The sequence below is a fragment of the Taeniopygia guttata genome, chromosome 19 (assembly GCF_048771995.1).
Source record: "Taeniopygia guttata chromosome 19, bTaeGut7.mat, whole genome shotgun sequence".
Lineage (NCBI taxonomy): Eukaryota > Metazoa > Chordata > Aves > Passeriformes > Estrildidae > Taeniopygia > Taeniopygia guttata.
The window spans coordinates 2,555,116-2,582,541 of NC_133044.1; the positions used below are offsets into that span (position 1 = coordinate 2,555,116).

Genomic DNA, 27,426 nt, shown 5'->3' on the forward strand with positions numbered 1-27,426 from the left:
ACAACCAAGAATTTAGTAATTAAATTGCCAGCTAGGGCAGGAAGTCAGCAGCAAAATAAAGTTAATTTGGCATGTAGTTCACAGCAGTTGCATCTGTGTAAACTGCAATTTGAAATGATCTACATGTAATGAAAGAAACAGCCTGGCTGACCAAAACCCTCCAAAAATTAAACTTCTACAAGAAGCTGCAGGGAAAAATAAAGAGGGGAATGGAAAGGAAGTTCCAGTGACAGCATTTCCTAAGACCCTGATTCACTTAAACAGGAAAAGCAGGTCAGCTTTTAAGTGAAAAGTGGAAGCAGGCAGAGAAACAGAAATAAAATATGTAAAAATGTGGAAAAGAACACTTTTAAATTAAATGCAATTTACTGCTGCAGCCCAGAACAAGCTGTGAGACAAGGTCCCAAGTCCTGCAGATGAGGAACTGCAGCTTCACTCATCTTACAGCTCCAAAATTATTGGAATTATTTCTTGCTTAGACCTGAGAGCTGCCAGATCATCTGGGATGCAGACACCCTTCCTAAAATTTACTTTTTACATCACCAGCCTTCAAGTTCTCTGCTGGTATTTAGCAAACAGCACTGCAGCTAATAAAAATATCCTAGGAATATCCTATTAAAAAGCATTAAAATGATCAGGGCTAAAAGGTTCACTTCTCCCATTACCTTGGGCATCATTATTCTACTAATTGAGGAATTTTTGTCTATTGCTGGCCACAGAAATTAAAGACACAAATGGAATCTGCAGGTTCTTAAACAAGCCTTACCCACATGCAGGCCTCCAGCCTGACTTTTGAGATGATTGCCCACAAGGAGATGGAGCCTTCAGTTGTCTCCTCATCAGGGCAGATAATTTGATCTGGGTAAGGAGGCTCAGGGAAATTCACAGAGTTACATTCATAGGCAGCAAGAGTGACTGAGGCTATGTGTGGACCCTGAAAATAATAATAAAAAAAAAAAAACAAGGAAATTTAATTTGTATTTTATGTGAGTTAGAATAAAAATTAAAATTAGCCCCCTCCTCCCCCCTCCACATTTGTCCCTAGAATAAAACTTAGTGCTTATCTCTTTAAATAATGTTATTTATGTAAAATTGTTGTTTGTTGGAGTTTCTTTGAAAACCATCTGAATCACAATGTTAGGCTACTAATGTATTTTTTAAAAAATTAAATATTTCTTTTGATCCACTGTAATGTTAGAGAGGCTTTCAGCTTTTGCCCTGCCACTTAGAAAACTGCCAAAGAGAAATAAGAATCCTTACTTTTTTTAAAAAACCAGGCACTTTCAAACCTTTTACAATGTTCTCCTTAAAGTATTTATGACCTACAGCTTTATTAGAGGAGGTGTTTTCCCTACTGCTGCTTTCAGAGGATTAGGCATTTAAATTATATATTGATTTTTTTAATGACTGGGTTTAATGACATCTTGCAGCAGACTTTCTCAGTTTCTGTATTTTTCTCCAACAACCAGTTGTTTAATTAGTGTCTGTTTTTTCTGAGTAAACAAGAAAGCGACCTCAGTGCTTTTTGCTAAAAAATGGTTTGAAATGTAATGCAAAACTTAAACATTATTTAAATACCATTTAACTGAATTAATTTTAGTTTCCATCTTACACTGAAAGACTTTTTTGGACAGACCTCCAAATAAAAGGAGAATAAAAATCTATTCAAGAAATGAACTGCTACATAGTTTAAAAACCTGAAAGAATTGCCATTATTTTTAATACAAAAGAATTGAGAAGCAATTCAAATAATCTGAACACCAGACATTGTAGCTAAAAAACAATCACTTGACAGAGGTCATGGAAACACTGTCCAGGGAAGAGGGAGGGGGAAAAGAAAAATTACTGCATTAAAGTGAGATCTTTATGTAAATCCACACATTTAAATAAATCTAAAAGTTTCATTAAGTGCAGAACAAATTACACAAACTTAACTTCTGCCCTTCATTATTTGATAGGTTTTGACATCGTTCTGGGAAGTATTGCCAGCAATTTTCATCTACGTTTTTATCTGCAAACTTAATTTATTTTCATTTTATTAGAGCAATAAGCGAGTTTGATATACCACCCCCTCCCAAAAAAAAAAAAAAAAAATCAAAGCTGAATTTATTCCAGAGCAGAGGGAAAGTGTGACAGAGCTGAGCCCAGCCCAGGGCTCCCAGAGCTCCCTTTGAAATGCAGGAGCCAGGGACACATCCAGCCCCAAAAGCTTCATTTGCACATTAAAGAGTGAAATTCCAGCACAGGTCCCACACAAAAGGGGAAGCTCCAGCACTCCTGGATTTCCTGGGGAGATGAGGTTCACTCACCAACATTTCAGAGCAATGACATCCACACTGTAATTTTTCAGTGGCAGTGAATTAAGAATGTTTAAATTAAATCCCAGTTATATTTCTGTATGGCAGTGCAACTACTGTTGTCATATGCAAACAATTCCAAATAAACCCATTCTTCTGGCATGCAACTGGCTGAGGAAAAGCTGCTCTGAGAGCAAGAAAATGCTTTTATTTATTCCTTGTTGCTTTACAGAAGACTCATTCCAAGTGCTTGGGTGTATTTTGGATTGCAGAAATACAAAACCTGTGAGATGATAAATGAGGCACAGTCTCTCTTGATGAGAAGAAAAAGGTTCAATGAAATAAAACTGAAAAAGAGGGGATCCAGAAATTGATACACAAGAGAGATTTTGATATGGAAGAGAGAACAAAGACTGGAAGAATGAACCAAGGAGTAATAATTTATATTAATAATATTTCTATAGACCCTAATGGCAATAAACTCCTTGGTACCTTTAGCAAGATCATCTCCACAGCAGCTTCAGAGCTAAATAAATAAAAATCTCTATTTCACTCATCAAGGGCAGATGCAAAGAGATCTGAAACCTTTCTAAAATTGTAAAGTAGATTTATGGCAAACCTGGGAACCTCTTTCTCCACTCTGAAACTTGGGGGATTTAATCCCATCCCCTGCTTGCCCTTCCCTAGGTCTGACAGCAACCTTGAGAAAAACAAAAAACCAAAAAAAAAAAAAAAAAAAAGCTCTCAAGCCATCATCCTAAAATGAATGGTTTTCACCTGCAGAAATTTGCAGTGAAACTCTACTCAAAGGCAGATTTGGATGAAGGAAATTCCACCGTGCTTGAGTTGTAAATGACCATTCCCTCGAGGCCATGGCCAAAGCAGTGAGATACTAAACCCAGAGGTGGAGCTTTCACTTCCACAAAATTTGGAATACACACCACAGCACAGAGGGACTACAGCCAGCTTATTTAGAATAGCAAGAGACTAATTTAATCACTACTATCAGTAGTGACAAGCAGCCCCCAGCCCTTGCAAGGCTTCAGCATCACCCAAATTTCTTCCCAAAGTGCACCCAGGGTGGATAAAGCAGGTCCTAAAATCCCAGGGGAGTACACAAGGACAAAATGCCCAAGTGGAGATGCTGCAGAAGCCTCTCCCAGAAGAGCTGCCACCCTGTAAGTGGCTGAACAAACTCCAAAACCTCCTGTTGAGAGTCCTCCCAGTCTCAACAAATGTCTGCAAAAGGAAAAATTTCACAGGGAGTAGCCAATGGAAAAAAAAAAAAAAGGCATTTCACCAAACAGCTGCGAATGGCCACCTGAAGGCCAGGCCAAAGGAACAGAACTCTCCCAGAGCAATGTAAATAATTCTATAATGGAAAAAAGTTGGAAGCCACAGAAGGCACATTTGAACTGGAATGAGGAATAAAGTGCAAATGGTTTGTTCAGAGTGTCCTCCTCCCGTGTCTGGGTGTCCTGTGGCTCACAGGGACTCTGGCCCAGGCCAGGCTCAGAGCAACACCCCCAACATCCCTTTGGAGCTTCCCCAAAGCCCTGGCTCCCTCCAAACAATGCCTGGCTGAACAGGCCCAGGGCTGGGAGGAGAGCAGGAGGATTGAGGGGGCTCATTTCTATTTAGTGATGGTTTAACTCTGAATGGAGCAGGGAACCAGCTTCAAACAGGCTCGAGGTGCCACTTTTGGAAAACCCCTGACTACAGCCAGGAGGGTTCATTCTCATCCAGTTTTTTAATTCTCTTCACAAATAACACCTTCTCCACCCTCTCCTCCTCCTCCTGCTCTGCGTGGGGCTGCAGGAAATACTGAATGTTTTACCTCCCTGCAATAGTTCAGTTTGTTTCAACACTTGGGGAAGTCCTCTCAGATGTTCCCCTTGGACTGTGACTGCAGCTCTGCCTTTGAAAAGGACAAAACTGCTTCAAACCCCATCACACCCAACACTAAATCCCAGGCAATTCAGATGTGCTCCTGGCCAAACCAGGAAAACTCAAGGCATGTAAGATCCTGAACACCAACTCCCTCACCCTCTCCCAAGGATTTTTTTTTTTCCTTTTAAGCTGCAGGAGGCACTATAAAAGGACAGCAGAGGAGAAATTGAGAAGCATTCTGCTGACTCGGGTGAGAAACATTCGCTTGCCACTGCTGACGACCAGAAGGAGCCTGTGGTCAGGCCGGAATGTGATGTGTTAGAAATATCTGTACAATTTGCAAATCAAACAAGACAGGATTTGCTCATCGAGATGAACTCAACATAAATCTGTTTCTTAGCAACAGCAGTTGAGGGGAGTTTGGAAATCCCTGTCTGCACAACCCCAATGTCTCAGGGAAGGTAACTTTGAACTCTTGAACTCACAGACCTTCAAAAGGAGTTTTATTCCAGTGGTTGAAGGCACCCAAGTTGGAATGGCACAGAATTATGAAAGTAAAAATCTTTTTATCTGTAAATTATGCTTGGAAATTCATCTGTGGAAGTAGAAAGAGACAGCAGCCACATGTAAAAAAAATCATGAGTTAAAATCCTTAAAAAACTGCTGATCTGTATAATTCTTACAGCAGAAAGTCTTCACCATAAGGAAAAGTGATTGAATATCCAATTAAAAATGAATCCTATTTTCACATTATTAATCATTCTGAGCACCTGGACTGGGAAGTCAATTAAAGCTCCAATAAATCCTGTATCAAGTGTTGGCTTCTCACATGCCCCTTCACAGAACAGCCAGGCTGCTCAAGTGATACAAGAACAACCACATCTAATTTTAACCTTTTATTTTTGGGGAAGATATAATTTTAGACTGGCTTTAATTTAGAAACATTTCTCAAAGAAAAGTGATACGTCTGCCAGCAAGAAAAATATTACCCTGAACTCCTTGCTGAACTTAATGTGCTAAAAATCTGTTTTCCTCCATGGATACGCTGCTCTTCACACTGGGTTCAAGACTCAGCCTTTGCACAGGGGGGGAACATGTCATGATGTATTTGATGGAGATAAATTAGAAAAAGAAAAGCTTGCTTCTCATGGGAAACATGCTCTGAGTGATGCCTCAGGCCACGACTCATCCCATACTTATCCATGAAGTCATTACACCTCTCCAGAAAGTCACACCACAGTTACAGCATCTTTTTTATCTCTGAGAGCAGTGGACAGCTACCCACAGAGAGAACTGCTCTGTGATTAAGAGGGAGAAGCTTGGTCTGGAGGTGGCTGGTAAATATGTGCAGTTTGTCTGTTTGTGCTATGAGATTAAAATGTCTCATGATTTTATAACGTCTGGTATGTGGTGCTGGCTGGAAATCAGGGCTGGGGACAGAGGATCCTGTACCTAGAGCATCCTCAAGTGACACCAACATCCATCAAGTGGTCAGGGCTGGGTTTAGAAGACCTCCACAGCATTTCAAGCTGTGTATTAATTTTACACTCACGTGGCTGTGGTTAAGTTTCTATTCTCACTTCAGCCAAGCCTTGCCCCACAGTGCAGAGCTGATGGAAATTCCAAGTGATCAAATGATCAGCCAAAACCTCTGAATTTGACTAAACAAGAGCCACTGAGCGAGCAGCACATGGCACCACTGTCTGTGTAAAGGGCCACGGTGCTGCTCTAAGGAGTAACATGAAAAGCAGATTTTTTTTTTTTAAGGCTGTGCTTACATTACTTTCTGTAAGAACAGATAGACTCATGTCAGGGGGAGGCACAATTGCAAGAATTCAAGTTTATCTTCTGCTGCTGACAGAAAATCATTAATAAAATCACAAAATACTCTGTCAGTGTTCTCTCCTTGCCCTTCCCTAGCCATCCCCTCATTTCTAAAGAGTAAACCTCAGCATTTATTCAAATTGCCACCAGCAGTGGTGATTGGCTTTAGAATCTCCAATTAGAGACCGTTCTGCACAATTATTGGTATCTTCAACCTGCTCCAGGAAGCAGGACATAAAAGGTATAAAGTTCAGCCTGTGCATTAAAAAAACAAAAACAAAAAAAACGTAGACACTCCAAGGGAGCAAATGTGGAAAAAACACAATGTGCCCTCCCGGCAGTGATCTGACAGAACAAACGTTGAGGAAGTGGAGAGCAGATAATGAAAACAGGGCGTCAGCTTCTAAAAGGTAAAGTCCATCAACCCTCAGGAGGAAGAAAAGGGTGCAGCCACCGTCCCATTAACTCCTCCATCACCCCATTAACTCCTCCATCACCCTGACTGTTCTAGCACAGCCTGACCTAAGCCAGCAGTGCTGGGTTTCCTTTCAGTATATATCTACAGGCATCTGACACAACAACAGAAGCACGCAGGGGTACCAAGACTTCAAAGGAACCTTTTTCTCCTTGAGAACACCACTTTTCACCTCAGATTTTTAAAATGCAAGCAAGCCACCAGAAAATTTAAGGAACACCCAGATTGCACAACTGACTTAGCAGCGGTGTCCAGTTAATTCAGCACACCCTCCCAGTTCATCAGTGAAACGAATTAATATCAAAGCTGCATTTCAAGCAGAACAGAGCCCAGGTCTGCTGGAAGCAGGAATTTCTAGGGAGATAATTGCAAAAGTGATTTTAAAAAAAGTTTTATGTTGATTCACGTATTCCAGGATATTTCAGTTCATTGTAGAAATCTTAGGACAGCTGGAGGAAGTATTTTAAAGACAGGAAAGAAACAAAAACGACCCTCACACCAACAGGCTCCATTTCAACTTATTTTAGAATTAATTTCTGCCTTCCACCTCAGCAATTCAATAGCAGTAATGTGAGCACAGGTATTAGAACCCTTTTTTATTTCCTTTGTTTTAGGCTTGCAAGTTGACGTGAGAACTGGAGAAGAGTGAGGGCTGGAAGTGAACACCTCACTTCACAAGAAGAATTCAGCGCTGCTGCACCTCCCACCTGGCTGAGGCAGCTCAGCCTTTGTTTCTCACTTATTCCTTTACACACAGAACCATCATTTTCTGGGTTACTCATAATAGTTTTGAGTGATCTGCTTAGAAAGAGCAAAACCTCTCCTGAAGATGGTGATTACTATGAAAATACTCCTGTGTTAGTCACGAGGAAGTAAACGGAAAAAAGAAAATGAGAATAAGTTGTGTGGGTTTCTAAATTATTCTGTCTACTCCATAAAAGCAGAGTAAGTCCTGTTCTGTGAACTTCTCTTTTAAGAGGGACTTAAGTAATTTTTATCATGAATCCTTACAAGCTCAGCTCCTGGAACAACAGAACTAAAAGGAATTAGGTTTGACTTTAAAAAGCTTTTAGTAGTCCTGACAGGAAACCATTTATTTGTGTGGGTTTGTTTTTTTTTTTTTTGTAATTATTTACACCACCAACATCTTTTTTTTCCAAGATAATGGACTCATTATTGCACAAGTGTCTGGCTTTTAAATCTTCAAATTCTAACCTAAACCAGTTTGGGTAGGGCCACCTCAGGGCTCGTTTCAGCTGCAAACTCTGACGGTTTGGGGAGGCCAGAATGTGACCCCTGGTGTGGGGAACCAATTCAGAATGAAAGTGAGATGCTGAGCTCTCAAAGACAAACCCAGACTTTCTCTCTCAGGGCAGCACAGGCAATAAGGCACTGCCTTTCTGACTAGTTTTTCTCTTTAAAGGCAAATTTCTGCCTTTTTTTTTTTTTTTCCCCCTATATTCCTGGTCTTTATTTTTTGCTGTGCCCTCTTCCACTCTGCTGCCGAGCAGCGCTGTAAGAATTCCTGACAAACCCACATATTCCAGCACTGAAATATCCGGGCTGGACCTCGGCACAACCATTGCTATTGTACCTCACATTTCCTGTTTGTGCTCGCCCAGGGCCTGGCCACCAGCACAAACCCCCTCAGCAGTTAAATTAAAATGTCCCCCCTCAGCAGCTAAATAAAAATGCAACCCCCTCAGCAGTTAAATAAAAACCCCCTCAGCCGAGCCCCCAGCGAACAAAATCCACATTTAAGCACCAAAAACACCAACAATGCAAACAGCCAGAGCTCTGAGCTTTTGAGGGGTGAGGAATTCGGTGCCATTCATCCCCACAGGGATTTCACTTCCCCACGGAGAGGGGCGTTACCGTGCCCTCAACCACTTGTTTTAAGCACTATTTTTTTTGGCCACATCTTTGACAAAAAATCCGTTTTTCAGAGCTGAAGTGAAACCAAAGCACGAGGCAGAGCTTTGGGTGGGGATGGCCTCAGCCCATGGTCCCAGCCCAGCACTGCACCTCCTGTCCCCTGCGGCATCGCCACCTCATTCATTCATTTTCAGCAGCAAAGATCTCTCAGAGATGTACAAACACCAAAAATTCCTCATGAGTTACCCTCAGCCATCCTCTGCTGGTAATGAGGTGATTCATGCTGCTCATATTTTAATCTACCACCAACAGAAAACATCTCAGGACTGAGGAAAAAGCCATGTACTGCTAAAACCAGTATTTGGAGTCATTAATCATAATAGTTTTATTTCCTACAGAACCACATCACGATTCCTATTTTTAAGGGTTGTTTTTAAAGAATTGTGAAAAACCTTTAATGGGCTTCAGGAAAATATGCCAGCAGGCTTGTTTTGAAAGTGTCAGAATGGAAAGGATTCTTGGAAGAGTGGCCTGCTTCCCTGCTCCTGCGTTGAAGATCTGCTCTGTGCCAGCCCTTAGCTCAGTGCCAAGTACAGCACAAGAATTGTTTCCCAAAAAGCCATGTCAGATTTTACATCCAGTGCTGGCAACAACTAAGGAAGCAGCATTAAACAAGGAACTGACACATCAGACAATGTTCAGGCCCTTTCTAACATATAAAAAGCTCTCCAATTACAGGAACAGCAATTAAAAGCCTGGTATCAAAACCTGACACACTCAACCTGTTCCTCTGGCACCAAGGATTGGTGACCAAAAAAATCCCAGATCAGATGTGAACTGAAATGATCCTGAGGCAGCAGCAGGTAGCAGCAGCCTCCCACACTGAGGCTTTAAATTCTACTTTTAGCAATTTCCAAGTACTCTCTTCTCAGTTAACCCCGGGATCTCTCCTGGCACCGGAATGCAGCTCCAAAAAGCAGCTGGTGAGAGAAGCTCTGAAGAATGAAGACAAATGACAGTTTTCAACACTGCAAAAGCAGCTAAGCAGGCCAGGGAAAGCAAACATCAGAGTCATTCACATCCTGCAGCCATTGCATAACCACTTCCACGGCCTGCCCAATGCTTGGGAATGGCCATAAGCAGTAAATGGCTAATCCAGTGTATTTCATTCAGATGCACCTGTGTGACAGTTGAAGGAGCCTGAGCAGGTGCCTACATGCCACCAATTCCTCCACGTGCCCTCAGTGGCACAGACAGTGTTGCAAGTCCCAGCAGAACTCAGCACCACATGGGTGGGCCCAAGGGCATTGTTCTCCCAGCATGTAATTGCATTCCCAACAATCTCCCTGTACATACAGCTTTAAAATGAGCAATTAATTAAAAGCAATTTGAAAGCACTTACTGGGTCTATTCTCTATTGCTAGCAAATCCAGGCACTGAAGCAGGGGAGGATTTGTTTTGTAACTTTTCGTTTCTCTGAGTCAACAGAAGAATAAGTTTTACCATTATGAAGAAATATAATTCAAGTATATGGAACATGGAAAGGAGACCAATGGTAATGCGGAAGTTAATACTGAGAGCCTCACTTAATGTGTCATATTTCTACTTTTAGATAGAACTGCTGTACAATTAACAAAGCAAAATAGTTACAACTCCTCCCTTTGAGAGCTGGAGCTTCTAATTGCATTATTTCCAGATGGGTTAAATCCAGAACACCACGCTGAAAGAGTTCACCCCTGAAAGCTGCAGCAGCAGCCTCAGGTTAGTACTGCTTGTTCCCTCTCACGCCGAGCAGATATCAAGCAGTGTTTTACTACAGTGATAACATATTCCATGTACACCTTGCTGGTACAGCTGCAGTGATAAGAATATTAACAGTTCAAACACGGTGTGTTAGGGTCAGGAGCTGCTGTTTTTACACTCCCTCTGCCATCTAGTGGCAACAACCGCGTGGTTTCCACCGATGTGTAAACTATGAGGTGCTCGGGCAATGCCCAGAAGGTGTTAATTGACCATGCTAATCACTAAATCTTGCTCAGAAATAATTAAAAAAAAAAAGGTAAACAAATCCTGGCTTCTTGTTCCTGCATTCACTGTCTCCACGGAATTCCCTCAACATGCTTATCTGCCTCATATATTTAAAGCAAACCAGTATTTCTCCTGTAGTGTTTACACTTTAGATGTTGATGGTACATTTTTATTACATTTTACTCCATAACCACCTTCTAATTACTCAATGTAATCGATTCAGTCTGTTTCCCCCTCCTAACAAAGTTATATGAAGCCTTCCCTTTTATGATCCAAATAAATACCTTCTCTAACAATATTAAACTGATGGGTGACACATCCCTGTAATCTTTGGAAGCCTGTTAACTTCCCAAACAGCCACCATAAGTTATCTGATAAACCAGCTGAAAAGTTGTATTTCCTATAAATTATTTCAGTGTCAGCTGAAGTAATGGCCTAAGTACCTCCATGAGGTTCAGATATCCCACAGGATGATCAACGTGATGCATTATGGAATTTAATTTTTCTACATTGAAGTAATTTAGAACTTTGATTTTTAAATACAGAATTAAAAAAAAGTTTCACCTCCTTTAAGAAAAGAAGTGGTGCTGTCTTAGGAAGATTTCCTGGGGTCTGACAGTGCTCAATGCACAAACTTGGTTTTGTTTTAGCAGGAATTCCTTCCACAACCTTTAGGACAGAAGCTACACTCAGAGCAAATCTGAGGCTGCTCATCCCATGCCATTCCATCTCCCAGGCACTGCCCTGCTGGGGGGGAGAGGCAGGAGTTTCCTGTAGTGTTTTCTGTGTTATTGTTAATGATTAAAGCAGCTCTGAAAGTAAACATCTGTAATGGTTCCAAATACAAGATGACATTTGTTGCATGAACTGGTTTTAATTATTTTGTGGCCATGAATCCTTTTCTTGAATCCAGGACAGTGGTTTCATAACCCAGGAACTAATCCAATGGCCAAAAGCAAAACACACCCAAACATTTCCCTGACTTTCATAGCTACATTGAGATAAACAACATCATGCAAATTTTAATATTGTATCTTCATAGAAAAACATTGTTCTTGCTGTTATTTTCAAAGCAAAACTAATACAGACAGAACTTTAAACCAGCTGCCTGTTTTGGTGGCTTCAGTTAGAAAAATGATCATTTTAAGCTACTAAAAAAAAAATACTCTGAAAAATTTTAAATGGAAACACTTGAGCTGCACACAGTAGGACGGGCTTCATTTAAATGAGGAGATTAGAGGATAGAGCTTGCAGATTTGGCTCATTGTTTCAAAGTGAGGATTAACCAACAGCAGGCCAATATCCACAGTTCAACAAACACAGAGCTTACAAACTACAGAGCAAGGTGATGCAGTGTAGAACATCAACAGCATTCTCCAGAGCAACTTTAGATGTATTTAATTTAACTTGCAGAAAATTATTCATTTTCCAATTCTAATATATGCAACAATTAAAGTACTCAATCCAAAAAGGACATGGATGGAAATATCCTTACCAAATAGAGCAGAAAGGTGTGGAGACCTGTTCCAAGCCCAACAGAGGACAGAATGCCCAATCCTACCCAGTAGGCACACCAGAAGAACTTCTTCTCCATGTACCGCACATACTGAGCAAGGAAAGTCACAAAAAAAAGAAAAAAAATATAAATTATGAAATCTCCAAGGGAGAAAATTAAGCTACAAGCTAACACAAACATTTATCTGGATTATAGCAAGTGAAATAGACTCCTAAATACTTCTATTTGCAATTTATTACAGCAACAGCACAGATATGTAGAGGAAACAGTGCACTTTCAAAAGAAACAAAAGCCCCACATTTTGGAATCAACAAGTTTCCAAGGAGATAGATGGAAATTCAGGTTCAATAGTAGGAGGTGGGAATTCAGAACAGGCCCATGAGGAGCAAGCCCCAGAAAGTGTCAGGTAGAGCCCAGGCAGCTCAGGGAATTGTCTGAAGAGTTTAAATAAAGGAATAAAACCAGCTGCACTCCCAGTGAGACTTCTAGATGTAGCATCTTGGAGCAATGAGTAGCAGGTTTGTTATTTTTAAGCAAACATTAAAATGCTGGTTGTGTGCTGCACCCAGAAATGAGGGAATATGGGAAAGCCACAGCAGGTTCTGGCCACTATTTCACATCATCCATGGACCAACAGCACCAAGGTGAAGTTCACACCACTCTTATCCAGGCTCCAACCTGCAGGGCACAAAAACACCTTGAAAATGCCAAGTGCACGTGGCTGACACCTCCTTAACAGGGAGCTCCTGCAGTGGCTGTCACCTGAGGGTGACACTGCCCTCAGCTGTCCCAAAGGATCAGGTTTCTCCCCAGCAGGCTCAAGGAAACCTGGGCAGTCAGGACTTGGGGTCCAGAACTGCAGATCCCTCAGGCAGGCAGTGCCACACCACAGCAGGAGGGATGGAAGCAAGCTCTCTGGAACTGGGAACCTGCTTATTTCACAGCTGTGACAGCAGCTGGAATTCGTTTTTAAAAGGGCTCTGTGTCCTCCAGGAAAATCTGGAACTCCAAGAGAAATGGGGAAGGGAAGGGTGCAGACAGCACTATCACTAAGCTTAAGCCATGTCTTACACTTCCAGAGCTGCAAAAGCACCAGGCTTTGTGTTCACACCCCAGGAACAGATCTGAACCATGAAACCATTTTACATCTCTACATGTGCCTGTCCCAGCTGGGCAGGAGACTTCCACAGCAACACAAGAATCACTTCTTGGGAACCACGAAGTGTTACTCAGGGTAACACTTCCCCTCAGGAGCTCCCACCAGCATTAAAATCTTGTTGACAGCAGCTGTGAAGGAGTGCTGCAGCACCTGGGGTGTGCTTCACTCAGGAACAGATGAGACACCTCCAGATCCAATGACACAGCTCATCCCTCTCCACCTCTGAACACAACTCATGCACACCAACAGAGCAGTCACGACTTGAGAAACAAAACCTTAGTGAGCAGCTCAAAAGATACATGATAAATTCATGGAGATGCCAGCACAATGGATTCAATTCCCAGCACAGGGAAGGAGTGGGAGCCAGGGAAGCAGAGGTGGTACCTGTTGATGTGCTCCCTCGATGTAGTACAGGGCTGTGAGCACTGCCAGCGCCAGCAACACACACACCAGGACCCCTCGCCGCTGCCACAATCTTAAAGAAAAATGGCAAATTAGGGTTTTTCATCCTTAAAATTGCATTTCAAAGTAACTCAATTACCTCTGGGGACTGAGGCTGCCTGGATGTGCTCAGCAGGGACAATGTAAACCTCCCAAGAAAATATCTGGGCAGCCTTTACTCTTTAGGGAAAAATCTCTGCATCACTGTCAAGCGAGATCAAAGTTCAGCCACTCATATTTTGCTTTTTTTAATAAAGAAAAACAAAGTAACTGTCTGAAAACAAACACAAGCTGAAAACAATTCAGCTTCTGGAGCCAGGAGTCAGACCCAGGCCCTGAGCAGCAGCTGTGGCCAAGCACAGAGCGAAGCAGGCCTTGCACTGGCCCTGGGCAAGGACGAGCTGGGTGGAATTCAGAAGAGCTGATTTCCAGCTGTGCTGCTGGGCAGAACCACAGTGACAGTCACAGGAACAAATCTTCACATTCTTTTGTTTTCCCTTATCTATTAAAAATTAATATATTGTAATTTAATAAATATATTTTAGGTAATGCTGAAGCATTAGGTGAGTAAATGGAGAAAAGTTTTTTCCAAAGCAATTTGCTACCAAATAATTTTTGAGCATGTTTGGTTTTACTCTTTTTTTTCCTGCCTGATGTGTATGTGGCCACACACAGTAGATTAGCAAATACATTTACTGTTTTCCAGAAAATACTACTATATTGTCACCTAATGATACATAAAAAAATAAATGTTAGCATCACTTTAAATTCCCAGCCTGTAATAGCAAACTATAAACACAACTTATCCATTTAGACAGAAACATAAAAATGTGAGGCATAACACAGGAAAACAGTCACAAATATTTCATATTAAGCAAACTGAAAAGAGCACTCAAAACATTTTAAAATTAAAGTTAGTGCTGCTTACATTAGTATGACAATTGAATTTCCAAATTATTGTCATTCAAAACACAATTTATGCAATGGAACACAGGAGATCATTAAGAGTCAATCTGAGGTCTCAACTTAATAGCTTGTAATAGTCAGGGTTATTTTCTGTAAAGATTCTGTCAGGGGAGTGCCAGACAACTGAATGTGCTGCTCAGCAGAGGAGGCAAGTGCTATCTGTAACAAAACTGGATGTCTAGGAAGCCAAATAAGATTTGAGGTCTTAAAATAAATCCTCAAATGTTATTTCTGCTTAGTTTAAATAAATGCTTGGCAATTGTCAGAAATTACAGAGGTCAGACCCAGTAAAACAGTTCTCAGAGACAATTCCTAATGGTAGTTTAAAGAATGCACATAATAAAATAAATAGGCTTGGAGGGTTCAATTTTTTGAGGGGTGTGGGGGAATTAAGGCTACACTATATAAATCTGATATTTTTCAAACAAATAATTTCAAAATAAAATGGAAACTGTCAGCAAATATGGACTGCCAGCACCTCCAGCCTAGCCCAGAGGCAGTGAGCAGAACCCTGAGTACCAGGCTCAGCTCAGCCTGCAGAGCAGCAGCCCAACAGCTGGAGTCACCCAAGGTGACACTGGATCCTGTCTCCTGACTGGGAAAGGCTTTGTAACCTCAGTCCCAAGCACAACAGAGCCCAGTTACCAACACAAGCACTGGATGGCTGCTACTCTTGGCATTTTCATTGCAAATTACACTCATGTTTTGGCAGCCTAAGCCCCGGCCTTGTGTCTTAAGAACTGGCTCTGCATTTCAGCACTAGCAGGGAATGGCAGGACTGCTCCTCACAAATTCTCTCACTGGAATAAAAGCTGGTTTTATCCAGTGTGAAAATAGCACTCAAGGGAAGTGCTTTAATAAATCATTTCCTGCTGTAAAAGGGTCCACAGAGAAGCAAAGTCCTCTTTACAGCATCATAAACATCACTGCAAACTCCACAGAACCCTGATCTCTGCCCTGGCTGAGCTATTTGAAGATTACTTAGTGGCACCAACACCTGCATTAGTAGGTCAGTGCTGACACTGCAGCCATAAGCACAATATCCCTTTGCCTTGAGGATCCTATAACACTGTCCCACTCTTTCAAATTGGAATATTCAACTCTTCAGAAAGGCAGTTTGCCATTTGCTGCCCCAAGCACCTTGCTGCACTTATGTAATTTAGGCAGAAGGTCTGAGAGCTCAGCTACAAGTGTGGGATGTTCCAGCAGCCACCTTGAAGGGACAAAAATACATATGTTCTCTGAAATAAACAGTTTTCAAGTTGTGAATCATCAGGGAAAGTGAGATGTCAGAATGACCTACTGAATCAGAGCATGGGTTTGCCCAGAACGCTTAGTAGAAGTTAAAGAAATGATCTTTACTTTATGGTCCATTCCTTCAAGTTTATTAGAGTTTCCAGGCAAAAATACTGCAAGGTAACAAGCGGTTTTTTCCACAGTACAATATTCAACCTCTCCTCTCGCTCCCTTCTCTTCCGCTCACTCAGCATCGAGGAATCTGCAAATGCAAAGCAAAAAAGAAAATATGGAAAAGCACAGGCTGGCAGGTCAGCTGCTATCCCACCCAAAAATACACTGATTTGTTTTTTTTTAATTTGTTAGGAAGTTAATGTGAGCTCTCAGTTGTCTTTTCTCCTGATCCCAAAGCATCTGCTGCCATGCCTCTGGAGTGAGGTGACATCCAGGGAATGCTCCCAGTTGTTTGCTCCCCCCTGGCACTCAGGGAACCAGAGTGCCCAGGCCTGGCAGCCCCAGCAGCCTTTCTGCAGGGCACTGCCCGAGGAGCTGACAGCAGCCACCACCCCAGGTCAAATGTGACCTCAGCACCTGCTGCAGGGACATTTCCCTCTGAGCTTCTGAGCTGGTTCTTTTCCAGCAGAGCTGTTCCCAGCCTCCCACCTCCAGAGGATGGAATTACCCGGTGTAACTGGATAGCAGCACCTGCCCTCCCAGGCAGGAGCCTGTCCAGCCTCTCCCAGACTCCTTCTCTGGAAAGGAGCAGCTTTTGGAGCACAGCCCTGCCTGGCACTGAGCTCACAGCCAGCCCAGGCCCTGCTCACAAAAAGGCTTTTCTAATCAAGGTGTTACTTTGTGATGAATAAAACCCCAAAGCCGAGCTGGTTTTTTGGAGGAGAATGGCTTGTTTAAAGGTTGCCAAGCTAACGAGCAGTAGTAATTTTTAAACTTCTAAAGAAAAGGAATTCTGGAATAAGATTTCAAAAATACCAGTAAACAATGAAAAAATACACTTGTATCCAAACAGACACCAAACTTGTTTAAATATCACTTACTACACAGTCACAACACATGTATTCTATTTTGCATTGTAATAATATTCATAAATTTTAGATTTTTAAAAAGCTGCTGCATTTAAAATATTAATCTAATCAGATCTCCAGCATATTGTAACCCAAGATGTATTATTTCAGTCTTACTCCAGTAATTGAAACATTTTGCCTTATCAGATGCTGATACTTACACATAAATTGCAGCTCTCGTTAGTCACACAGCCCACTTAATTTTGTATTCCTTAGCTGTAAAATCAGTTGCTTAAGATGAACTAACAGAAATCCTGGCAAATACTGAAGTACATCCACATTTCTTCAGAGTTACAGAATGATTTAAGACTTTAAGTAAAAGGCTTTAATTTGTTCCATACATACAAACACGCAGTTAATCTTTTTCGTTTAATATGTGTAATAAAAATGTTTCAACCTTGTTTTTATGACCTTGTTTTTAGTAAAAGGTTGTAAAAGACAATGGTGTAAGACTGCACACAACTTGAGAAATCACTTGATTACAAAACTTAATTAAATATGGAACTGGCACATTCAAAGCTGACAGGAAATGAACAAAGATGATTATAATTTCCATGCCTTACTACATAGCATGGATAATTCAGTGACACAAAAATCTTCATTAACTGTTTCCAGGTTATTTTTCATGAGTTCTAAATATTAACCCCAGGCTACTTCAGACATACCAGCAGGAAAAACGGAGGAGAAGCAGAAAGTGAAGTAGTTAAAACTGTTTTGTTGGTAATTTATCACTGAAACAAATAAATTATAGTGACATTGAATTTCAACAGAACAGCTAGAAATTGGGAGATTAATAACTGGATCTGTCCCAGAGTAAAGCAGATTTTTATTACCCAGAACTGACTTTTCAGTGCCAAAGGGTGGGGTTGTACAGCCTGACTTCCACAGCCACACATTTGCCAACAGAGTTAAACTTTTTTAGGTTTTTTTTTTTTTGTTGATGTAGCCCCTGCTGGAACCCAGGTCAACTTTGTGGGGCTTAAATGTATGTGACCAAGAACTTTGGGAGAGGAAAGGAGTGTAAGAGAAATGTGAATGGAAATACACAGCATGAATCTATTCCATGGCTTTGAAATCATAAATCCTTTCAGGTTTAGAGCTGACTGAGGATTCTAAAACTGATGCAGTAATTGAGGCCTATGCGATATGTGGGCATAAAGTCACAGAATCCCAGAGTGGTTTGGGTTGGAAGGGGCCTTGAAGCCCATCCCATGCCACCCCCTGGCATGGGCAAAGGTGCCACTCCCTAGGTCAGGTGGCTCCATCCAACCTGGCCTCAAGAGAAAACCAAAATCAATTCCTTTTCAGTGCTGTGCTGTTTTACACCCCACACAGGTCAGCTGAGAACACAAAGTGATTTCCCACCTACCTGTGAAGTTGCCATTGTGCTGCTCTTTGCTCATTCTTATGCGTCTCTGGTCACAGTCTGTGCCATTCTCTGCCATTTCATAGATCAGTCACCTGTGGGGACCTGAGAGCAGAAGAAACACAAAAGGACAAGGTGTGTTTGTGGTTAGGAGCACTCCACAGTCAAAGGATGCAGACAAACACCCAGCAGCTCTCCAAATCCAGCTCACACTCATCCTGCATTACACCATCAAACAGCAGAAAGTGATTCAATCCCTGCAGTGACAAAGAGTAAAACATTTCCACCTACATAATTCTAAATTTTTCACTCAAATGCCAAAACTCCCTCACTTCTAACAGCTGAACAAAAGCTCATTAAACAAACCCCTTCCTTGACCCAACCCACTGTTTGGGCTCCAGGAGCAGCAGAGCTTCATACAAACCTCACTTCCATCCTGAGATTGGTGCTTCAGGGGTGCTCCTCATCCTGCCACTAAAGCTTTGCAGGTGGTTACGAAGTCAAAAACCTCCCTGGCTGAAAGATTAGCCCTCAGTGTGGTAACCAAGATACAGAGCTGCATCTCCTGCTTTGCACAGCCTGGTGTCCCTGAAGCACAAAAGGCAAACTCTTCAGAGGACAAGAGCTTTCTGATGGAAGCTTTGCTGGCACTGTCCAAACTCTGCTGGTTTAGCCTCTCTCTTAGAGAGATCAACCCTAAAGCAAAACCCCAAAAGAAGAGATGCGGTTTTTCTTATCCAGGAGAGTAAATAAAACAAGAAGTGGGAGCCAGCCCAAACCAGAGTGTTGCAAGAGCTGTTGTTTTTTTTTTTCCTTAAAAAAAACCACCAAAAAACCTGAACAGCTGACAATTCTTTTATGCAATCAAACACAAAGAGAGCAACCAGTCAGAGCCCTTGTTTTAAAAACCCTCTCTTGAATCTCAAGTTTCTAGAGTTTTATTTGGAAAAGAGAGTCCCACAAAGCTAAAGCATTTTATTTGCATTGCATTTCTCCCTGTAAGCATACTTGATTTACAATTTTTTGATACTTTGCTTTTGTTGGAAAGAAAAATGGTACAATATTAAAATGACAGGTTATATAAAAAAATTTCTTCCAGTGGAAGAGTTGAAGTTCTACAGAAAAAAATACTCCCCCATTGATTTATGTTAGGCTTAAGAGCCAAGCAGCAACTCAGGTTTGGTAAACAGCAGTGAGATCACGTCTTGGATTCAGACTGCAATAATTTTGTCAAATTTTAAAATAAAATGTTCAAAGATTTCAGATGCTGTATTTGACATTTCCAGGGTGTCACAAGTCAGTTTTAGACAAGTATTTTTATAAACAGGTATAAGCCTTGTGCATTACTTGCAATACAGATAAAATTGTTAGCTAGAATCTAATTATTAAAGGTTTTAGTTAAAAATCCAGTAGTCAAAAGCACTGAGGTCTCAGGAAGGAGTCCTTTCTTCAGAAAAAACTGACACAAAATGTGAAGAAACAGGAATCTGTCTGGTTAAACAAGGCAGCAGAAACTCATCTCATGCACGTTACAGCTTTTGTTCACTGCAATGTGAACCCCAGAATACCCAAAGCACCTAAAAAAATGAACAAAACACCTGCAATGTGAACCCCAGAATACCCAAAGCACCTAAAAAAACAAACAAAACACCTTTACAAAAGCTGAAGAATGCCAAGGGCTCTGGAGTCAGCCAAGGACAAGAGGCTGAGCTACTGCAGTGGGAGCTCTACAGCATCACTCTGCAGTCACCTGCAGCCCAGGGATTGCTCAAAGCCCAGGGAAATGTGAACCTCTCCCTCTCCCCAGGTGAGCTCAGAGCAGCCTGACACTCTGGAGCTAGCTCAGTCCTCAGCTGAGGATAACAGGCCAGTTGCTATGGCAATAGCAGGATCAGATGTTCAGACACCCCTTAATTCCACCAGGACAGGTGGACAGTGCTTCGTTTCTGACTGCACTCAGCTGTGCTTATTTTTATATGTATTTAAATAAGTATTTAATAAGTATTTATGAACTTCTACAATGTAAGTTTATATACACACATACCCATGTATATACCACACAGCAAGCCTGATGTTCACAGAAAGCTGCTTAGGAAGCAAAAGCCATCCAGAGCTGTTGAGCACACACAGCAAGACTAAAAAAATGTGTTCTGGCTTAGGGAACTTCAGTCACATTTTGTTGACTTAAATATAGCAAAGATTAGAAAAAAAAACTGTCACAAATTTCAGTGGAAGCCACACGTTCCTCATTTTGAAATCTATCTTTTTTCACATGTGCAAATCCAGCCTTCAGAATTAAAGTCTTGATTAGTTTGGTCTTTGCTTTCAGCTTAATTACACTCCAAGGAAGTTCATTTAGCACAATGCCAACTGCTCTCCATGTTTGATGCTAAAGCCCTGGCTGTGCACAACACTGAGTTCCAGTGCAATCCATGAAACTCCTGCATCTCTGGGGGCCTCAGGTGTGTTGTTCCCAAGGAAGGAAAGCTTTTTTTTCAGGAGCTCAACTGCCAGAGCCACTTTTACCCTGCCTGCTTGGAAAGGCGCTAATCCAGGATTAGCTTTGCATAACACCACCTCAAGTACACAAGTCAATGTTTGCACTGAAGCAGATAAATAATCCCCTTCCACACTTCTGTAGGACAAATACTTGTCAAGAAGGTCCTTAAGTTCAACTATTCTGCAGAAAAGCTCTAAAATTTCCTATTTAAAAACACAGCTGACTTGGAGATGGGATTCCTATCACATGGCAGGGCTGAATGGGCTGCAAACCCTTCCTGGCTCCAGAAAAGAATCTCCCTGGTTTAACCAAGTCTAATTATACTCGAAGCATCTTAGCAAAGGGACTGGAGGATGCACATCCCCTCAGCTCAGCACCCTTGATCTGCTGTGCTGCTTGAACAGCATTAGAACCACCAGTCCTGCACTAATGCCTCCCCACAGGGATTGACTGGAGTGGGAGTCTGACCCAAAATGGAGTTATCCTTCATTAACTCACTCCATATTCTGAAGTCTACACCCAATCCATGAGAGCTCACCACAGGAAATTAAATTCCATCTGCTAAACAGAACTTCACTTCTGACAGATGCTGGGAAAGACACAGAGCCCATCTCTAAAAATAAAATTGCCTACTACATGGAGTACTTAGCAGCAAACATAAAAATAAACTATTTAAAAGAGCAAGGAAAATAACTGTGGCCAGTTTTTGTATCAGGGTGGCTGAGATCATTTGTTAGAGCTGTGCTCACACAAGAACTGCTTTGTAGGGCTGAACAAAGAGCTGACAATACACCATTGAGCTTTAGTGCAACCCAAAACATGAAGTATAAAAAGACAATTATTGATAGTCAAAAATGCAAACTGATCAACAAAAAGGGTTTCTAGTAACTGTGACTGGCACTTCACAGTATAAGTGAGACAAAGCAAAACAAGCTATCAGAGCATGAGAACACAGCAAAATTGGGCACTGCAGTATCTGCTCTCTGTAATCAGAAAAAAAGGACAAAAGTCTCTTCTCTGAAGCTCTGGGGAGGCTGTGGAAGCACCCAAGGGTTGGGTACACTTATGCAAAAGGAACCAGTTTTGGACCAGGCAGCTGGGTGTCTGCACTCTCACCTGGAGGAGCAGAACGTAGACTCATGTTCTGTGCTAAGGATTTTTGGAGGACTCCTCTCCTGCGTGCTGGAACAACAAGAAAGCTGTTTTCATGATCTCACTGCTCTCCCAGACATCGCTTGAATCACTAATTCTTGCCACTTCTTACTGAAAGAGCCCTGACTCTCATCTCCATCAATTCCTGCTCACACAACTCCAAGAACCAGAGCTGAAGCTTGAAGCATTTTGTTGCTCCCCCCAGCCACATCAGCAACACATAATTTCCAGTTAGTTGTTGCATTTAAAGCCAAATGTTCCATTCCGACTGCTTCTTTCTCCTCAGCTTTTCTGATATTCCTTCTTCATTTTCTACACCTCAATTACAATAAGGAGAAAAAAGGATTACAGTTCAGCCTTTCCAGGTGGGTAAAGAATTGCACTAATCTAGACAGTGCTGCACATCTGTGAGAGGGTTTTTTTTAAGTCATCAAGTGCTCTAGAGAGAGAATAAGTTAACAACTCCCTGGCAATGAAACAGCTTGGAGAGCACCTTCCCTCGAAAGCCAAAGACTGCCTGGCACAGGAACACATTCAGGAGAAGGACGGGATCAGTTTGGAAGTGAAACATTACCTACCCCTTCCAGCTCCTCACAGTTATTCCCTCTCCACCACTTCTCCAGGACCTGAAGCCACTCCTCAGCTCTGCAGCACTCCTCTTGCAAAGCTGCTGCCCCTACAGAGCAAGAGAGCACCGTTCATGTGACACTGCAGGGAACAGCCCCTCACTTGGAGGTTAATGACTTTCCTGAAGATGACAGAAAATAGAAAAAGTAACTGCTCGATTTTTTTTTTCCCAGTCCTTCAGCACTCCTGGGAAGCATTCAATTAAAATAAATGAGGCCACATCTGAAAGATGTTCCAAATCTCCACAGATTTATTTTGATATGAGTGCATTTATTCCCATACTAGCAATGTTTTCCTGACTAAAATAGTTTAATTTCTCAAAGGAGAAGTAATTCAGTTAAAGACCACAGGTTTCCATTTTGTGGGTTATGCCTCTGTACACCAGACCTATTTTCCAATTCCTACCCAAATAAATCATCTTAGAATTTAGAGTTAAAATTCCCATATTTTCCAAAAAAAAATGGGACTTTGGGATGCCTTTTAGGAAAGACTGTTGTAACATGAGCTTCAAGGATGCCATACAATTTCTTTTGAGTTAATGGAAAGTTCTGTCCCTGCCATTAAAGCCACATATATTAAACTGATCTTTTTAGTGTATTTTTTTTTTGGTGAAACACGAATTTTGATTACATCCAGCAGTAGAATCAAGTGCTATAATAAAGAGTAGAGATGCTGTGCAGTAAACAGATGAAAAGGTGAGACCCAGGGATAAGAGGATATGCAGAGGAACAGCACAGATGGAAAGGGATGAACACAAGGACCTGACAAAGAGTGGCTGAAAGAAGCTCCTGAGATAAATTCTGCTTTTCAAAAGAACATTCTCTAAAAGCAACCAATTCAGATTTCACACTTGGCCATCCAGTGAGGACACACTGCCCAGACAAGGTTCACAGAGGCCAATCCTGAGCCCTGGGAGAAAGAAAAATACTCTTTTAATAAACTTGAAACACCCTGGACAACTGCCTGCCTCCTTAATAACATCTCCTGCTCCCTCTAGCCCAAGCAGCACCAAAACCAGCCAGGTTTAGTGGTTTTGCTGCTGTCCCATGGTTGTGTTTGAAGCTGGTACAAAAAGCTCAGTGTTGCAAAACCTTCAAGGTTGTGCCCTTTGTCCTCAGGGAATAGCAAAGTCCACCCAGCTCAGATTTGTCCACAAGGAAGAGAAGTTAAAGTTCCAACCTGCAGATAACTCTGTCTCCCATCACAGTACATCAGGAATTACAGGGTTTTTTTCTGGTTTTAAACACACAGGTTTTTAAGAAATAAGGAATCTCCAAGCATGCATTAATGGCACAGATCACCCTAAGGAGAGCTGTTCACGAGCTGCAGTCAGAGGCAGTTATGACATTCAGAAGGAATTCCAAGAAAAAAACTTAGAAAAAAAAAGATTTAAGGCTGAAAGAGTGCAGTTGTTCCAGCCTACTCACCTTCCTCATTGCTTTCACCCACTTGAAAGCTCCTGAGTCTCCTCCTACCCTTCCCCACAGCACTTACAAACAGCAGTGATTTCAGCAGCTCAGCAGGACACGAAACAAAGCTCAGACTAATAAAGACAGCTCACCTCCCATTGCACAACTGGAAGCTGGCTTTTGAAACCCTCATCTGAAAACAGGGGATGAAGCCATCGTTACAACTGTCACTTATCCCATAAGGAATAAAGGAAAGTCTATTCCATGCTGCAGAAATAATGGATTGGAAGAAGGAGGACTGATATAACAAAGACTGTTTCAATGGGAAAATCAATGCATCAAGAAGAGCTGATGTATGTTATCATAAGGTGCTAGGAAGCATGAGAATCCCCCATTAAACTGAGGTGAAACTATCTCTAAAAGAGCACAATTCCTAACAGCAAAACAACACCAAAATCCACTGCCCAAACACAACACGTGGTCCAAGGCATGAAATCACACCACACTTTCTCCACCTCAACCCACATTGTCAGCATTAACTAAACCAGGATACCCACTTGTTGGTAAGCACAGAGCAGAGAAAACAAGGGCAGGAGACAACCCTGAAGAAATGTCGTAGGTGCAGTTGGAAGGGGATAACCTGGATTCACAGCACTTTATAGATAAATAGCTGCTATCAAGTGTTATTATAGGACACGTGAAAGCACAACGCGAGCTGTTGTTATTGTAAAGGTGAAAAAGAGGAAGTTTATTTTCTGATTTTAGTATATATACTTTTCTAAAGGTGATAGTGGATTGGAGGGTGAGTATATCACTTCTCTAATGATATTGGATAAACTATTAGTATATTAAATTTCTCTGCCTCTATGGAGGAATGTAAAACAATAGATTGTTTACAGAAAGTTGTATGAGAAAGTTTTCTACAAGAATGTAAAATCAGCAGGCTTTAGAAAATCTTAAGAATCAGGGTAACAATCAAACACACTTATCACCCGTTCTCTCAGGTCACCTACATGACCTGCCAAGCACCTGAGAGGCAAAATTGGAATAAAACGGGAATCTTGCTGCTTTGTTATCTGCTGCAAACACCACATAACACTGGTAGAGAAATAAAAAGCAGACGAGGCGCTTAACCCCAGTCAGCAGAAATGTCCCCATGGATTTGGGCCTCAGAGCTGCCCTCCAGGCAGGGATGCAGGGAGCACCAGCGGGGGAAAAGCAGACAAAGCCCATCGCTGTCTGACTCTCCGCAGGGAGAAGGACACATTTCTCCCTGATGGCACAGGAGCAGGGCGACTCCATCCCACCCTTCCCGGGGCTTTGGAAGAGCAGAGCCGCTCCCCAGCGGGGTGAGGCGGCAGCGGCTCATTTCTCATTTCTCATTTCCCCGAAGGCCGGCGAGCAGCAGCCTCTCCTCCCGCCCTGCTGCTCCACAGCCGGCCCCATTTCCCACACGGTTCTCACAGCACCGCGGGTTCCCTCTTGCCGCCGTCCCCTCAGAGCCGTGAGGGGAGCGGGGCCGCGCTGAGGGGCCGCGCTGAGGGGCCGCGCTGAGGGGCCGCGCTGAGGGGCCCTGACGAGACCCCCGCCCGCCGGGAGAGCCCCGGGCCCGGCCCCGCACTCACCCCGCTCCCGCAGCTCCGCTCGGCCCGGCACAACGCGGAACTGGGCCCGGCAAACCCGCCCCGTCCCGCCCCGGGCTCCGTCACTTCCCGAGCGCCGCGCTGCCGTCAGCTCCGGGCGGGCGGGAGCGGCAGGTGAGCGGTGAGGGGAGGCCGCTCCATGGCCTCCTCATCTCCCCCCTGAGGGCCGCGGGGTCCCTCAGGGCTCCGTCCCCGCTCGGGCTCTGCCCTCCGTGTCCGCTCGGGCTCCAGCGCGGCCTGAGGTGCCGCTGGAGGCGGCCCCGCTCCTCAGCCGACTTAAAACCTTCGGCATTTCGCCATTTTTCTCCCGGTTTTTAGGTGTAATTTTGACATGAGGAAAGGCTGAGAGAATTGGGAGTGTTCAGCCAGGAGAAGAGAAGCTCCGTGGTGACCTAATTGTGGCCTTCGAGTAGGTGAAGGGAATTTACAAGAGAGGTGAGGCAAAACTGTTCACAGAGGCCTGGGGTGACAGGAAAGGGGGAATGGGGTCACACTGACACAGAGGAGGGTTGGATTGCATATTAGGAAACATTTTTCCCTGAGAGGCTGGTGAGACTCTGGCACCAGAAAAGCTGTGGCTGCCCCATCCCTGGAAGTGTCCAAGGCCGGGATGGACAGAGCTCAGAGAAATCTGGGATAGTGAAAGGTGACCCTGGCCATCGCAGAGGGTGGAACAGATGAACTTAAAGGTCCTTTCCAACACTAACCATTCTCTGATTTTATGATAATTTGCCATTTTATCTTAGCTCTGAGTCAAAGCCCATTACCAGTGAGGTGTTTGCAGTCAGAAAGCTGTGTCTGGGGAACCATTCCTTTGTGTTTCTAACGAATGTTCTTTGTCTTCGAATAACCAAGTGGAAACCAGGTGAGAGCACACAAAATGCTCTCAGAAGCTGAGAAATACTCAAGTAAATTCTGTCTTTCTCCCCTTCCAGAGTCTCCAAAATCCACCATGATTTCTGTCTTCGAGCCCGAGTTCCTGAATGTCATCATTGGGGTCGTGTGTGGCGTGTGCCTGGGCTGGGGCATCCGGGGGAGGCTCCGCAGGAAGCCCGGAGCTGGAATAATTCCAGAACCTTCCAACGGCCTGGGGGATGAGGCCGACGTCATGGGAGAGTCCGGAGAGCTCAAGCTGGTGCTGATTGTCCGCAACGACCTGAAGATGGGCAAGGGCAAAGTAGCAGCACAGTGCTCCCATGCTGCTGTCTCTGCCTACAAGCAGGTTCACAAAAGGAATCCCGAGCTCCTGAAGCAGTGGGAATATTGTGGACAACCTAAAGTGGTCCTCAAAGCTCCTGATGAAGAGACTCTGGTGCAGCTGCTGGCTGAGGCGAAGCGCCTGGGGCTGACTGTGAGCTTGATACAGGATGCTGGGCGAACTCAGATAGCTCCAGGCTCCAGGACAGTCCTTGGGATCGGACCAGGACCAGCTGATGTCATAGATCAAGTTTCTGGTCACCTTAAACTCTTCTAAACTGGGATGTGTTCATGTATGTCAGTACTGAAGGGATAAAAAATATAAGTTGGGGGCTTTTTTTTCCATATCTTCCCTCAGTGTTAATAAAACAAGCAAGTTTTGTAAGATTTCATTTGTAAATCATGAGTTTCTCTAGCTTGTGTTCCAAAAGTGGGAAAGAATATTCTAGGCTCAGGGCAGTTGAGGAAAGCAGAGCAGGCATAAGAAGGAACCCAGTAAATTTGCAATTTGTGCAATTGCTTGAGGATTTTGCACATTGGTTGATGACTTTAAGCGTTTCCTCTTTCTCCTGTTTTCTGTAGTGAATGCATTCTGTAATTGAGTAAGGTTCAGCTGCTGAAGCAGTTAAGAACTGGAGCTTGGGGATAGCTGTAGCCAACTTTTGCCCAAACAACTGCTGCAACAACTTGTAACTGGTACCAGGCTGACCAGTTCAACTGGATTTGCAGCCCAGCCCAGTAAA

The 27,426-nt window shown here is 42.9% G+C and overlaps 2 protein-coding genes across 7 annotated transcripts in view; one reads left to right on the forward strand and one right to left on the reverse strand.

Annotated features, from left to right (window-relative positions):
* The window catches only part of VMP1 (vacuole membrane protein 1), a 59,603-nt gene extending 34,016 nt beyond the window's left edge, over positions 1 to 25,587 (reverse strand). The window contains exons 1-7 of one of the 6 annotated variants that reach the window (XM_032751763.3): positions 25,469 to 25,587; positions 22,386 to 22,483; positions 18,159 to 18,260; positions 15,834 to 15,969; positions 13,449 to 13,539; positions 11,885 to 11,995; positions 767 to 934 (exon numbers count right to left, since the gene is read on the reverse strand). In XM_032751763.3, coding sequence (XP_032607654.3) covers positions 767 to 934; positions 11,885 to 11,995; positions 13,449 to 13,539; positions 15,834 to 15,969; positions 18,159 to 18,234 — 582 coding nt within the window. In that variant the 5' untranslated portion in view covers positions 18,235 to 18,260; positions 22,386 to 22,483; positions 25,469 to 25,587. Of the gene's footprint in view, positions 1 to 766; positions 935 to 11,884; positions 11,996 to 13,448; positions 13,540 to 15,774; positions 15,970 to 18,158; positions 18,261 to 18,579; positions 18,704 to 22,385; positions 22,556 to 25,468 lie in introns of those variants that run through there. The other 5 variants (XM_030288199.4, XM_032751762.3, XM_030288200.4 and 2 more) reach the window with 5 other exon arrangements.
* A 656-nt stretch (positions 25,588 to 26,243) lies between these two features.
* PTRH2 (peptidyl-tRNA hydrolase 2) lies at positions 26,244 to 27,070 on the forward strand. Its single transcript, XM_041720037.2, has one exon. The coding sequence runs from the start codon at positions 26,367 to 26,369 to the stop codon at positions 26,958 to 26,960; it is 594 nt and encodes a 197-aa protein (XP_041575971.2). The 5' UTR covers positions 26,244 to 26,366; the 3' UTR covers positions 26,961 to 27,070.
* Positions 27,071 to 27,426: the final 356 nt, after the last annotated feature.